The following is a 15,409-nucleotide window of genomic DNA, read 5'->3' on the forward strand; positions in this document are numbered from 1 at the left end:
GAATCTAAAACAAAAAATCTTGGTACTTAATTAATTATTACTTTAATCTCAAATTGAGGATCCAGAATCAGAAGCTCTAGAGAAAGGGACTTCTTTCAACTCTGTAGTGTTTCAAGAAACTTTACTGAACTGTATGCTGTTCCACCTGCATGCTGTTATTTGCATCGGGGCCTACTGACCTAAGAAAACTTAGTAAACAGAAAATAAACAGACCCACCCTCTGTTCCTTAGACTCTCAAAAACTGGCTTGTATGGTTGAGAATGAATTGCTGAATACAATATTTATAAAACTTCCCATATATCATCAAATAAAATGTACACGAATATTTTTGCCTGTTACTTAAGCAACAGTAGAACAAAGTTTTATACAGACCAAGTTTCAAAGAGTCAGAGGCCTTTAATACTCGCACCGATACGGTGGAGAGGTTTCCGCCTCCAGGAGCCAGGCTAGGAAAGCGACAAGCAGGGCTCCCTAGGATCAGGCCCCTTAGAAGCGAGGGACGGCTCCTCCCGCCCCCGGCCCGGCGACCGTCCCGAACGGAACAAGCCCGCACTTGCCAGGAGTCCACGAGGAAAAGCCAAGTTCATTGCCGCGCGCTAGCTTTTGAGGAGAGCATGGGAATTCTCCGGATGTAGGCGGGGAAGAGAGGCGGAGACGGGGCGGACTAACACAGTTCATTGGGTACATGCAAACGAAGGGAAGGAGGGAGGGGAGGAGCGGCAAAAGGACCAATGGGAGAATGAGAGGGCGGGGAAAGTCTACCGTAGGGCTTCCGGCACTCCGAGGCAGGGACGGCCCCCGCCCGGGCTCCAGTGGCGCCACGTGGGCGGCCCCGCCGGCCGCCGCCCCCATGGCCGGGTCGGGCCAGGACAGGGGGCTGCGACCCGAAGGGTTTTGTGGGAAGAGGGAACTTGGACAAGGAACTACCAAGGGAAAAACAACCAGGGTAGACACATTGGGGTGTATAACATTCAAACTGGGGAAACATCGATATAGGGTGTGAACATTAGAGTCCTTATAAATCTCTCGCAGAGCTTCCATATTCGGGGAGCCGGGTTCCTGGGCTTCGGCGTCCTCGTCTATCCATATCTTGTAGTATTTTTGCCAGTGTATAAACCCTGTGTCTCCTCCGACACAGTAGAACAAAGTTTTATACAGACCAAGTTTCAAAGAGTCAGAGGCCTTTAATACTCATCATCTGAAATAGTGGCTCATAATTCCTTTGTAGATTTAAATAAGGACACTTCTCTCTCCTCCATTGAAACCTGTGTGATGACAACTGATAACTTGAAGCAAAGCATCCTAGTGGGAGTTAATGGTTATCATTGGTGGTTCATACACCAGTGAAATGTTTGCAAAGTATATACAAATCAACCATGAAACTTTTATTGGTAGTGATGCATGTAGACAGAACCTCATGGTGGTAAAACTTATATTTGAAAGAAGCGCTAAAATAGGAAGGTTTTGCTTTCCTTGCTATGTCAGTGCTGTTGCTGGCCTTAGGGAGTAGTGTTTCCTATTCAAAGAATGAATAAACCATTTTCTATTTCTTCTAAGTATAAATAAGACATCAAAAATATGGTAATAAGAGAGAAGACTGCAGTTATGAAATTAATACTGATTTTCAATTCTGCATGTAATTCTAGCATGTTAGTTACTGTAAATAGAGAATTTCCTAAAGTTGTATGAAAGAGGAAAGAAGATTGAGTCATTCTTTGGCTTCATGAGAGGCTGTAAATTATTATGGTCCCTGTGACTTCAGCAGGTACTTACCAGTGTGTGTCAAAAAATGAAGTTAGAACAACAGTTTGGGCACTTGTCAGATCAATTCATAGGTCTAGTAATGAATTGCCCAATCTAGTGTTTGTTCTCTCTCTGCATACATGTCGTTGTGTACATAAACATGATTTCTCTGAGACATACACCATTCTGCTGAAAAAGCTCAGTATCATCCACTTCATTTCATACACATCTACTTAACATTTTGTAACAACAGTGTTGCCAAAAGGAGAAATTTATTCTGGAGATGTTTTGCTCCTTGCATTTGAAATTTATTTCAAAATGTCAGAATAGTTCTGACTTGGTACTAAGGCTTCTTACTTCTCAAGTTTTTCTCACTTTTTCCTGCAGCTGTATAAAGTTGAACTGGTGAACAGAATTCCTCTAGTTCCACCTATGAGTCCCAGATTAGGTGAGATTCAAAATATTTCTCTGAGGATTACTCCAGATATTGCAAATGGAGAAATAGGCTTTACTAGCAATCTTCCAATTATTCTGTCTGAGCCAGAAGATTCCCCTGCTACTGTGGTAAGTAAATATTTTTATATTGTCCCTTAGTAGGAAAATTTATTTGGATAGAGCAAAGTTTACTGTATTCACTGTAATATTGTAAAGTTGTAAAGTGACCAAAATCCTTCCTGTAACTTCTATCTTGTCTCAAATATTCTGCTTCTTAAAAAAAAAAAGGCAGAAAAATTGCTTGTAAAATTAAGGTCTGAAATAATGTTAGTTGTCAGAGAAGTGACGTTCATCTTTGCATTCTCTTTATGCATTTAGAACCAGTTAGGTCTTGATGCTCACATGGAGCAAATGATGCTGCAGATGGTTGTCAAACCAGCACATGGTTTAATCTCTCTCACAACTGCAAAGACAGTTACGTAAAGTAAATATTGCTGCCAAATTTTATGGAAGTGTCAGTACTAAAGTTGTCTTACATGTGAATTCATAGTTTGGTTTTCTGGGTCTGTTTTCCAATAAATACACTTTTCTTTCTGAGAACCCAAAAAAGCATTTTCAAAAGTATTGCCATCCATCTGAGTGCTCCAGTCCCAACCAAAGGAACCTTTATAAAAAAATCTCTTCTTACATTTTCCCTTTTTTTCCCTAGTTGTCTTCAGTGAAATCTTGCCTCAAATCCTAAATCAGATAATTTGTTTCTTATTCTCATAATAAAACCACTCATTTCCTTAAGCAGAGTACAAGTCGGAACTGTACTGTAACAACCAGAATAAAATGATTGTAACCTTTAAGCTGAGGTTGTGTCATGATGAGCTGGTCACTGAATAAATCAGTCATACAAAGCTTTTTGTTTTTATGGGTGCTAAGGGATTTGCCATATTAATAGTCTGTCACTTCCACTAAGTGCATAGGAGTGTATATGTATGTCTAAGTGTATAAAGGATAAATAATTGAAAGGATAAGATTCAATATCTATTTCTGTTGACCATCTTTGATTTCGTATCTTACACATAGGTGTAAGTAAAAACCACAAGGCGAACATTTTGAGGCTCGTATTCAAACAGTAGTTTGCAAGGGGGTAATTGTTTAATTGTTTTTTCATCTAGTTTTGCAAGTCACAGCAGACTCACGTTTTACAGGTTTCCATTGCATTGCATCGAGATGGGACTGATGGCCAAGCCACAGTGTTTTGGAGTTTGAAACCCTTTGGTCCTAATCACAAGGCAATAACACATGATGATATAAGTCCTCTTAATGGTTCTGTTGTTTTCTTATCTGGACAAAGTGATAGTACTATCAACATTACGATTAAAGCCGATGATATACCTGAAATGAATGAAACTGTGTTATTAACTCTAGACAGGTATTGTACCCTAATCTTTATTCATATGTATCAGTTGTGGTACTCAATTTATATGTAATTATGCACAGTATTAATTATGAGGTATTGTCTGTATTATATTGATAAATGCCTGAAGGAATATTGGGCCCTTAATTCAGTCGTATGGATTCTTTGAGGGGTGGTCAGTGTAAGAAACTGTGTTTTTTATTTTCTAATGATGTAATTTTGTTTATGTTTTGATTGAAATAATTAATGCTATTAAAGAAGTTCACTTAGCTTTCATGTTTATAACTCTTGGTTACAACGCTTATATTTTAAGCAAACTAATGTTTAGTGAGATATTGGGGAAAACTATAATGAACAGTGAAAAACAGTACATAACTGTGTTTCTGTTAGAAATAAAGGTTTATAGTCAGGATATTATTGCTGAATTAGGTCAGGTTTTGTTGGGTTTTTTGTGTGTTCATTATTGCTTGCTCTTGATAATTAGATACTTCCATCACAATTGCTGTCTTCCAGAATAGGCTGGTGTGGTCATTATCATATGCTTCAGCTGCAGACAGAGCAGTGGTGTTTCTGAACCACAGTACTGTAGTCTTCTGCATGAGGTCAGGGCTGCAAGATAATTAAGGCTGTAGGAGACCTCAGGAGATATTATCATGTGAACACTATTCAGAATACTTGAATTATTTCATATCCAGGAGTGTATTCTGTCTTTGATTTACTAATTGAAGAATCTTGATAATTTCTTTGGTCCTGCTTCCAACAACTTAGTTGTATATATAGTTTAGAAATATCACCACTTCTTGTAATACCTCGTAATAATCTAATATGTATTTTTTCAGTTTTTTTCTGGAAATATGCTAATAGAGGCCTGGCATCTACAATGTCTGCATTGAACATGTACTACTTGGCACAGTCCACACCATATGCAGAAGTATCCTTGTCCTATATGGGAAGTTCAGACAAGCTCTTGGGAACTTTTAACACCAGATACTCATGTAGATTACATACTAGTAAACCAGCAACCAACTCCTCAAGCTGTTGCTGATCCTGCTTTTTGAGCATCATTCTGTCACACAGGAAAGATCCTGTTCCATTTAAGGATTGCTCTGCTTGTGTAGAAGTTGACTGGTGGATGCTTCTAGTGCAGAATGAATTATTTCATTGTACCTACTGTGTTGAAAAGGTGGCCTTGGTCCAAGACAAATCAAATGGAGACTATTGCAAGCTGTTTTCTGCTTTCCCCTCTGTGCATGAAACTGGTTTGTCTGAAGGAATTTATTAGAGTCTCTGGCACAAAGCAGGAAATGAGATTAGCAATAGGAAGAAATTGTTTAAGGTGGCCAAATAAGTTGAAATAAAACTTAATAAAAATTAACTTTTTAAGATTGGACAACTCCACAGTATGTCTAAGTACAGCTTTCTGCCGCTTACTCTGAGTAGTAACCTCGTGCCTTAGAAATTATTTCTGCAAAGAGGATTGAACTGGCAGCTGAACAAATGCAGCTACTGCTTTAGATGTGTAGGGCAGTAGTAGCAGGTTCTGCTGATCATGAAGTGGCTGGTAAAAAGTCTGCTAGCGGTAAGCAGCTTTCCCACACTTGGCAAGGTCTGAGAGTGAAGTAAGGAGCAGGTGTTCTGGCCAGGAAAAAGGTAAATAAGGACAAATAAAAATCTGAACTACTCTCTAGACCTCCATAGTGTCCCTCAGGGCTACAAGTGAAATTGGCAACTTTAACATGCGAGGAAGCCAAGTATGGATTGGTTGTCCTTTCTGTACTGGAGATGACTCTTCAAACCAAAGGTGAAGGGTACTGGCAGAGTGGTATGTGTAAGTTTGTGGTATCGCTTTCTACATAGTTTGTAGTTTCTGGATGAACAGAAGATTTCAGTTTCCAAGGCTGGCAGCCAGCACCTCACAGTGGTAGTGAATTAGCATGAAAACAAAGTGTCCTGGGTTGAGCTGGCAAAACACCAACTGTCCAGGACAGAGTGAAAAGGTTTCCTCACCCTCCCAACCAGCTAAGGGAAAAGAAGAGGGAGAGGAAAGAAAAACCCTCAAAACCAGGTTTATGCTGAAACTAACTACATGTATTTATACAGGAAAGAGAAAATTAAGAGGAAACTGCAATATAGCACACACTTACACAAGTTACATATATAATAACAAGGAATAACTTCCCACTCCCCAATTAATACAAAGCAAAGTCTATTACACTAGATCTGTAAGTACTCTAAGAGACACATAGCAAGAAACAGAAAGAGTAACAATAAAAATGTTTCTAGTTCCCTGAATGCAAACAAAATGCAAGCAGAGGCAGCAGGGGCAGAAGCAAGGCCTGCTCCAAGACAGAAGCTGGATCACGTCTGGCTTATACCTCGGCCATAGCAGAACTGACTAAGCCACTCCCACACACTGGATTTTACACCCTTTGAAATGATGTAATATGGATGGAATACAATATTATTGGCTGGAAGAGTCATCTGTTAGCTAGCTCAGCCCAGCTTAAATCAGCTGACAATCCCAGGCCTAGCTGAACTTTAAAACCTAAGTTTAGGCCCACCTGGCTGAACCCATAACACAAAGATGCACTGTTGCTGTGGATGTGCTTGCACTGTTCGATAAATTGTAGCATAAGTCAGTAGAAAAATAGAGCATGTAAGGACTTTAATGCAACTATAGACGTGGAAATATGTTCATAGGTTTTCTTTTTATTGCAATTAGTATTAGCATGGACAAAATAATAAAATAATTAGTTCTCACAAAGATGTATTATTTACAGCTCAGTGGTGTTGTTAAGGCAGTTTACATTTTAAATGAGCTTTGATTGCATCCATAACTATAGAAGAAACTTTCCAAGTCATTAAAAATAGTCTCTCCCTTCTTTGCTCTATGGCCACCAACTGTAGGCCATAGATATTAAAAATAATTCTGAATGCTGTCCACAAAATAAAAGCCAATGTATATCATGAGAATATGCTTCCAAAGAAGACAGATGAGTGATAAAGAAGCAAGACAGTCCCATACCTGCTGCAGCTTCTTCATATTTTCTTTCTTTAGGAGCAGCTTCAGGTTGAATGCCTGCCTACATCTGACTAGGCCTGAATCGAGACAAAGCATAAGTCAAATGTCTGTAGTGAAGTCTGTACTAGCCTCCTTTATGAATGCAGGTGGAACAGGCCATGGGAATTGTATTTATGCTTTCTGACAGCATGTATACATACAGGTGCTGTTCATTTTACCCAGTAAGCACACATAGGATTTTTTTTAAAAAATCTGGTTGTTGTTTTTTGCTTCTGCACAAGACATTCTGCTACGGGTTCTTGTCATCCCTCAAGTGCAGATACACAGCTCTAAATTTGCCAGTTGACAAAACTGAAGGACCAGGACCCTTAGGGCATGCAGGTTGTCTTTGTACTCTTAAATGAATGGTGCTGAGAACTTGTGGACTTTAGGATCTGGGAACAGCAACACCTTGATGAATTTATTTTCATTTGTGAAAATGATAATCCAGGAAAAGTTGAGTGTTTAAATAGTCTTTAGGCTCAGAGTCTTTTTGAGTCATGACTCACATAAATCAAGATGCCAGAGTAGATCCTTGTACATATGTACATATCTCATATATATATATGTATGTGTGTGTGTAAAATGAAACAAAACTGAAGGAATGTAACATGGAGATTTTTATAGTTCTAGTTCTGTGCCTCAGTCTTCAACAGTAAGACCAGTTATCCTCAGGACAACTGGCCCCCTGAACCTGTAGACAGGGATGGGGATCAGAACAAACCCCTTGAAATCCAGGAGTGAGTAGTGACGTGCTGTGCCACTTAGGTACTCATAAGTCTGTGGGAGCAGATGTGATTCATCCTTGGGTGATGAGGGGGCTGTCAGAAGAACTTGCTAAGCTGCTCTCCATCATTTGTCACCACTCCTGGCTAACCAAGGAGGTCCCAGATGCCTGGAGGCTGGACAATGTGATTCCCATCCACAAAAAGCACCGGAAGGAGGATCTAGGGAACAACAGGCCTGTTGTCCTGACCTTGGTGTCCAGCAGAGTTATGGAGCAGATCATCTTGAATGTGATTACACAGCATGTACAGGACAACCAGGGGATGAGGCCTGGCCAGCAGAGGTTTAGGAATGGCAGATCCTGCCTGACCAAACCCGATCTCCTTTTATGAACAAGTGACCTACCTAGTGCATGAGAGAAAGGCTGTGGATGTTCTCTACCTCAGCTTCAGTAGAGCCTTTGACACCACCTCCCATGGCATGCTCCTGGAAAAGCTGCAGCCCACAGCTTAGCAGTACTCTCTTCACTGGATTAAGAAGTGGCTGGATGTCCAGGCCCAGAGAGCAGTGGGGAATGCTTCCATATCCAGCTGGCAGCTTGTCACTAGTGCCCTCCAGGGATCAGTGGTGGGGCCAGTCCTGTTTGACATCTTTATTATGATCTGGATGAGGGGATCAAGTACACCCTTAGTAAATGAGTGTACAACACTAAGTTGGATGGGAGTGTCGATCTGCTCAAGGGTAGGAAAGCCCTGCAGAGGGACCTGGACAGGCTGGATGGATGGGCTGAGACCAATGGTATGAGATTCAACAAGACCAAGTGCCCGGTCCTACACTTTGGCCTTAACAACCCCATGGAGTGCTACAGCCTAGGGGGAGAATGTTTGGAAAGGAACCCAGCAGAAAAGACCTGGTGCTGTTGACTAAATGTGAGCCAGCACTGTGCCCAGGTGACTAAGCAGACCAATGGCATCCTGGCCTGTATCAGGAAAAGTGTGGCTGGCAGGACTAGGGAAGTGATTCTTCCCCTGTCCCTGGCATTGATGAAGTCACAGCTCGAGCCCTCTGTCAAGCTCTGGACTTTGCAATTCAGGAAGACTGTTGAGATGCTGGAGTGGGTCCAAAGCAGGACAATGGAGCATGGGAGGAGCCTGGAGCACAAGTGTGATGAGGCTGAGGGAGTTGGGGGTGTTTAGCCTGGAGAAGACAAGGCTCAGGGGGGACCTCTCACTCTCTACAACCATTTCAAAGGAGGTTGTAAGCCAGGCAGAGGTTGGTTTCTTCTTGCAGTCAACTGGCAACAGGATGAGAGGACATGGTCTTAAGCTGCACCAGGGAAGGTTTAAGTTGGACATCAGAGAAATTTCTTTACACAAGGCAGGGATTAGACATTGGAATGGACTGCCCAGGGAGGTTGTAGAGTCACTGCCCCTGGAGGTGTTTAAGAAAAGACTGGACATGGCACTCAGTGCCATGGTCTAGTTGACATGGTGGTGTTTGGTCATGGGCTGTACTCAATCTCAAAGCTCTTGTCCAACCTAATTGATTCTGTGATCCTGTGATTCTGTGTACAAATTTCCATAGACTGAAATTCTGTCTTGGGCAGATTTAGAAAACATATTTTTAAAAATTTATGAGTACAAAATGTGGGTTTGAATGTTTGTGAATATTTCTTTTTGTATAAGAGATTGCTTCATGAGAAAATATTAGCATGTCATGGAAGACCCATGTCATTTAAAGTCTATGGATCTTAATTTAGGGCTTATATGTAACGCATGTGTGTTATTTATGCGCACAGAAACACTAAAATAGTGTCTAATGTAGTTGAGATATTTTCCTAAGTTGGAGATTATCTGTGCTTAGTGCCTGTGTCAAAACTGTATCTATCTTTCTTAAGTAATTTTTTCAATAAGAAATACATGTGATGCTACAAGAATTAAGTAAAATGTTGGCTTTTTCTTCAAGGTTTGATCAGATCTTGTTTTGATGGGGAAAAAGTTATTTGAACCTAGTAGTAGAATGTTTAAATGAGTGTTACCAAACACCTACTGCTTGCTGTTACTACTTTTCAAGGTAATAACACTTCATAGTTTCTGCTGTGAATAACAAAAAACAGCCTCCAAAATCAAATAAATTGTGGATTACACCTGGAGAGAATGGGTTTCCTCAGATGAGAAACATTGTGGAATTTATAATGGGGTAAATCCTACTTTAATGCTACTTTTTAAAGCTAGGTTCTGACACTAATTAAGTCAGTAAATAATACTGAAAAAATTGAAGAAGGGGTGAATGCAAAACTAGGAAGCAAATTGAGTAACATTCAACAGGCAGACTGAATGCACCTTTTCTGAGATGCCTGATAGAAGAGAAAGTATTTTAGAGAAGTGAGCTTTTAATAATAATACACGTACGCAGTTGCAATTCAGCTTCTTAGGGGCTCTTCAAAACATTCACTTTCTTCATGATTCCAGTTCTTGGCTGATAGCTATCAAATTCAACTGCGTCTCTTAAAAATTAATATTTGCAGTGATATTTAGTTCATAATTGCCATTCTTTTAAAGTCAGTCAAAAATCTTCAAAAATCTTCTGCATTTAAAAAAGGGTAGAAACATTATTTAAAGTTCTCTTCATTGTCCTAATTTGTCTATAGTTCTTGCTAACTAACAGTTAAGATATTTTTAAAGAATGAACTTCCTTGATAACTTGCCTTCTCACATGAGATTTGTCATATGGAAAGTGGAGGCAGCCTGGAGTCCAGGGCATGAGGCAAGGTCCTGGTGGTGGGGCAGGTTAAGCCGGGAATGCATGTCAGGATTGGATGATGGTCACCAGGGTTAGGCACAGCTCAGTAATTGCCAGAGAGGTCCACATTGAGGAGGCAAATCCAAGGTTGTGCCAGGAAGTCACCTGGTGGGTCCTGGTCCAGGAATGTTATGATTTGTATGTGTGTACCTGAGAGCATAGACCTGAGGGATCCTGCTGTGTACACTGTTCATTGCTCATGTAACAACAGTTCCAAGCTGGAAGCCTGAGTGTAGGTGCTTCTATTCCAGTTTTGCACAGGCTGTTTTATCATAGAGTATACTGAGTAGGAAGGGACCCATCAGAATCACTGAGTCCAACTCTGGCCCTATGCCAGTCACCCCAGGAGTCACACCATGTGCCTGAGAGTGTTCTGGAAATGCTTCTTGAACTCAGACAGGCTTGCTCCTGTGACCACTTCCCTGGACAGCCTGTTCCACTGCTCAGCTTCCTCTTCTGTGTTTGAATAGTAACCAACATTTATTCTGTCAGTGCAGTGGTAGCAACCTGGCCAGTCACGCAGGGAAAACATGGTCAGATCCATCAGTCAGATCAGTCAATCAAGTGATCCTAATTTTGAAAATGGAACTTGGCTGGATAAAAATCAAAATAATGTTTTTCGTTTAACAGTGAATCTCCCTAGTTACCTTCTGACATGCAAGTTCTCTAGATTCCACTGTGTCTGTTAAAATGTGATGAAGTGTTGCCAGTCTTCTCAGTCTTTTCAAAGAACACCTGGAGATGCTCGAGGAACCACCTTATGGTACCTTGAGACTGTTTAATTTCTGGTACCCTTTGGATTTCTGCTGTTGTGCACAACAACGTGATACTAGCAATGCTCCTCAGTTCCTCCTAACAGGCATTTTCTTGTCTGAGCTGTGTTTGGACTCATGTAGTGTGACTTTATGAAGCTGAAAGAGGTGGTATTTCAGCCATGTCCTTTCACTTTCTCATGAATTTTTTATTATGTCTTAACTACTTAAGATTGCCCATGCATATCAAAAACTCACTTGACATAATGGTTCATTTGTATTCTCTGATGTGAAATATATTATCAACAATTTAGTGATATAATTAAATTTTAGCATTAAGAGTGGTATAATGAAAATTCAGCATAAATTTTAGCTCTGGAATTTTCACTTTGATCTTTTAATTGCATTAATGCTTGATGATTTTGGAAAGCTTTGGAATATGTCTCTGAAGGGAGAATGTCTCAGTGTATACTATTTAAAGTGTAGTCTTGTTGGAAATCACTGAGAAATTTCTATTAACTCAGATCTCCTGGTGGAAGGAATGCCTCTGAAAGTATATTTACTTTATTACCTCAAACTTTTGAATGAACTCTTGTGTCTGTTGAATTCTGAATCTGAATTCTTTTTTAAGTCAGAACTTCACTTTATAAATGCTTTGATAATCTGTTTATACTATTTTAATAGGAGATACATGTGCTTTTTTCTATTTCTTATTTCTGTTTTCCTTTTTTTATATTTTTGTTTGTTAATATTTCACTCTGGTAATCTGGTTAACTGAAAAATTGTAAAAAAAAAAGTTTCGTGTAATTTTGTGCCAAAAGAGTTTTTGATATGTATGTGTTATAATTCACAATGTGCTTAGCTGTTTTTATTACTATGGAAGATTAATGAAATAACATATTATGGATGTATGTTGATTATATTTTTTTAAGTGAAGAGCTGTTTATAAATGTGGGCTGCTGGTGCAGTTGTGAGCCGATGCAGAGCTTGGCAGTGATTGAGCTCCTGGGGAGGGCTGGATAGGGTGTACCATGAATGGGCCTTGACATGCTGAATTGGTCATGGGAACAGTTCTCCTCTGTGGGGTCTGTCCACTTAAGATAGCATTTGTCAACAGGAAAATGCCAAGCAAGGAGGATTCCCATAAAAAGACCATTACGTACTTGGAAAGGGAAAAGAAAGCTTTGTGTTGTTGTTGTTACTGTTATTGCCTAAGATTAGCAGTACTGAAATTCCAGCAAGTGGCACTTTCATTCCTTCTCCCCACCTCTTTCTTTCCTTCTTTCCTTCTTTCTTTCTGTGTTGACAGGGTAGAGACAGAAAGGTTTGTCGTTTACTTTGGGTAAGTGCAATGAACTGTGGTTTGTCTTCAGTGAATCAATGCTTTGTTTTACTAGTGATTGGTTTGGACAGAATCTGTCTATAATTTCTTTTCCTCTCAGGAACCATGTCTTCTGCATCCTTCAGGAAATGCTTGCTTGCCCTTTGGTGTTTAATTTGATGGCATGGGATTTTGGCATGAAGTTGTTTCTTTACTTAGGGTTTGAGAATGATGGAAGTTATAAATGCATGGCTTAGTGTTGGATCTTACAGTATTCAATGCAATAATGGATTAGTTGTTTTAAACTGCCAGAAATACGATTTGCCCCAGCTGAATGCTTGAACTGATTAGAACTATAGAGAAGTTTCCTGGAGTCAAAGATGAGCAATTATCTTTTTTTGAATGACCTAACTTTAGTTTATGTCCACACAAGTGACTGTATCTGATGACATATTTTTTTAATATGCAATAAATATAACATGTTACCCTTTTAAATAGATATTTCCTTTTTATTCATTGAAATTTTCTTCTAGAAAACATTGAAGATGCACAGGAATCTAAATTCATAAATCAACACTTAATAAGCTGTGTCAAAACCATCAGTCTGAAGGTGCATTCTTGATGCATTCTTTAGTAGTAGTTTTTCTGGCATTGTTAGTAATGAACTTAAGACACCATTATTGAAAATTAAGATATCTGAAGAAATTAATGCAAGAAATGCAATTTCCCTTTTTTTTAAAAAAGTGACTTTGGATCCTTCCTTATATTTTGATCCAAATACAGTAAAAACTAAATGTGGCTCTACCGTTTTAGTGCGCAATTCTATTTCTTTTCCTTTGTGTTTTGTGAATGTGTGACTAAAAACCACAAGGACTATCAACTATAAAAAACAGTCTGAAAACAGACTTACTTCAGAAGCAAAGTTGGGGTTTATTTGCAAATGAATGAAACATACTGACGTGTCCTTCCTAATTTATTATGTTTTTTGCAGGTAATTGTTTTCATAATTTATTCATAAAATTCATCAGGATTCTTATGTCCTTTATATAGATGTGAATTTGCTTACCAAACAAAACCATCACTCAAAAAAATTCTTTTGCCTTCGTCTCCCAGGGTCAGTGTGGAAAATCAAATACTGAAATATGGGTTTACAACTCGTGAAATTATTATATTAGAAAATGATGATCCTGGAGGGGTGTTTGAATTTTCTTCCTCTTCTAGAGGTCCCTACAGTATAAAGGTAGCTATCTGAATAACTTCTTTTAATCATTATGAACAAATAAGTTTTAAAAGGATGCTTGTAAAAAGCTGGATTTCGTTTTTTATAGGAAGGGGATTCTGTCGAACTGCAGATTGTCCGTAGCAGAGGAAGTCTTGTCAGGCAGTTTCTGCGCTACACTGTAGAACCAAGGGACAATAATGAGTTTTATGGAAGCACTGGAATTCTGGAATTTAAGCCTGGGGAAAGAGAGATCAGAATTACTCTTTTGACAAGAATAGATGGGATTCCAGAGGTAAAAAATAATGTTTTCCTCTCTTCAAACTGTGTTCACAGCATAACAGGTTGTCACTTATGAAATATAGGAAAATACACAGGAGCAGAACAATGGCTTTCCTGCAGAATGTATTTCCAGCCTCCAAACCAGGAATACCTGGTTAACAAGAAAGTGCTTTTGACTTCAGTAGTCCTCAGTGGATTTGTTTTTCTGTAAATTGAAACTGTTACATTTTGAATCCATGTAAGCTTTTAGCATCCATGACATTTGATAGTATACAGTGCCATTGTGTTTTCAAACTCTGCATGAACAACCACTTTCTTTTTGTTTCATTTTTAGTAAATATATGCTAATTGCACTCACTCCACCCCACTGTACATTAATATTTGCTGTATGCATACAAAGTTGCAGTGCTTGTTTTAGTGTTACTGATGCATCTGGTGTGAGCTTCTTTTCAGGAAATGTATATAAAGTACAAAGTCCCATTAGATTAAAGATTAGATTAGAATATAAATAATGCAAACTATACATTCTTTCAAAATTAGCTTAGTGTCAATGGTTTTAAAATTTTTGCTTTCCCTCTTTGAGATGGCAATGTACAAACCCACTGTGATTGTAGAAATTGTGTGTGATTTACTTCTGTTCAAATCGGTCTCTCTGCCTGGCTACAGACTGTGGATGTTTGCACTTTTTTTTTGGATGTGAATGCTCAATATGTCTTTTTATTCTGACTGAGTTTCCCTCTTCTAGCTGGATGAGGCATATGCTGTAGTACTCAGTGGCTACAGTGAAATGCCAGGCAAACTGGGGAATGCCACAATGGTCAGTATAACCATTTTGAAGAATGATGATCCACATGGTGTCATTCAGTTTCTCCCTGATGAACTATCGGTAACAATAAAGGAAAGTAAAGGAGAAATCATCTACACTGGTAATTATTTTTATTAGAATTACTGCTTTATCTGCTGTCTGCCCCTGCAAGGCTTCTTTCCCCATTTCCCCTTCCTAGGTCAATGTCTGCATCAAGTCTTCACTCAAGATCAGTAGCGAAGACTGAAGCAGAGGAAGATGGGCCTGGAAAGCCATAGGAGTCAATCCAGTGAAAGATATGGCTAGAGAATAGCCTAGAGAATATGCCAGACAGGAGGGGCAGAATATTGATAGGTGTGCAAGGTGCAGCCTGGAGGTGGTAGTTCTCCCTGAGGAATAGGGTGCTGTGTGAGAGAATAGAGCTAAATTTTCATATATGTGACTTCAATTTATCTCTGTTGTATCAAGTATAATAACAAATTACAAATTTCTGTAATTGACTATCACTGCGTGCCCTTAATATTTCCCTTCATTTTATTTTGTTTCAGCTTTGCTGACCTTTTTGGTTTTGACTTGTGTTGTTCTGAAGATGCACACTGACTGTGTGTGTTTGCATTTTTTAGCTGCCTATAGAGTTGTAAGAAACCAAGGAAACTATGGCAATGTTAGTGTGTCTTGGATTGTTGACCCAGCATGTACTAATGACATCTATCCAGAACAAGGGACTATTTTCTTTGATAATCTGGAGTTTTCAAAAAATATCACCATTTACTCATTACCAGATGAGGTAACCATTTTTACAGTGTTTTTGTATAAGTATATGAAAAAAAGAGGAGTGCTAAAACATTGCCATT

General features: G+C 39.2%; 1 protein-coding gene across 1 annotated transcript in view; it reads left to right on the forward strand.

Annotated features, from left to right (window-relative positions):
• The window catches only part of ADGRV1 (adhesion G protein-coupled receptor V1), a 273,128-nt gene that overhangs the window by 25,278 nt on the left and 232,441 nt on the right, over positions 1–15,409 (forward strand). The window contains exons 10-16 of the mRNA XM_071580491.1: positions 2,132–2,308; positions 3,379–3,602; positions 12,238–12,270; positions 13,363–13,489; positions 13,578–13,763; positions 14,496–14,676; positions 15,179–15,342. Of these exons, the coding sequence (XP_071436592.1) occupies positions 2,132–2,308; positions 3,379–3,602; positions 12,238–12,270; positions 13,363–13,489; positions 13,578–13,763; positions 14,496–14,676; positions 15,179–15,342 (1,092 nt within the window). The remainder of the gene's footprint in view (positions 1–2,131; positions 2,309–3,378; positions 3,603–12,237; positions 12,271–13,362; positions 13,490–13,577; positions 13,764–14,495; positions 14,677–15,178; positions 15,343–15,409) is intronic.

Source organism: Pithys albifrons, chromosome Z (assembly GCF_047495875.1).
Source record: "Pithys albifrons albifrons isolate INPA30051 chromosome Z, PitAlb_v1, whole genome shotgun sequence".
Lineage (NCBI taxonomy): Eukaryota > Metazoa > Chordata > Aves > Passeriformes > Thamnophilidae > Pithys > Pithys albifrons.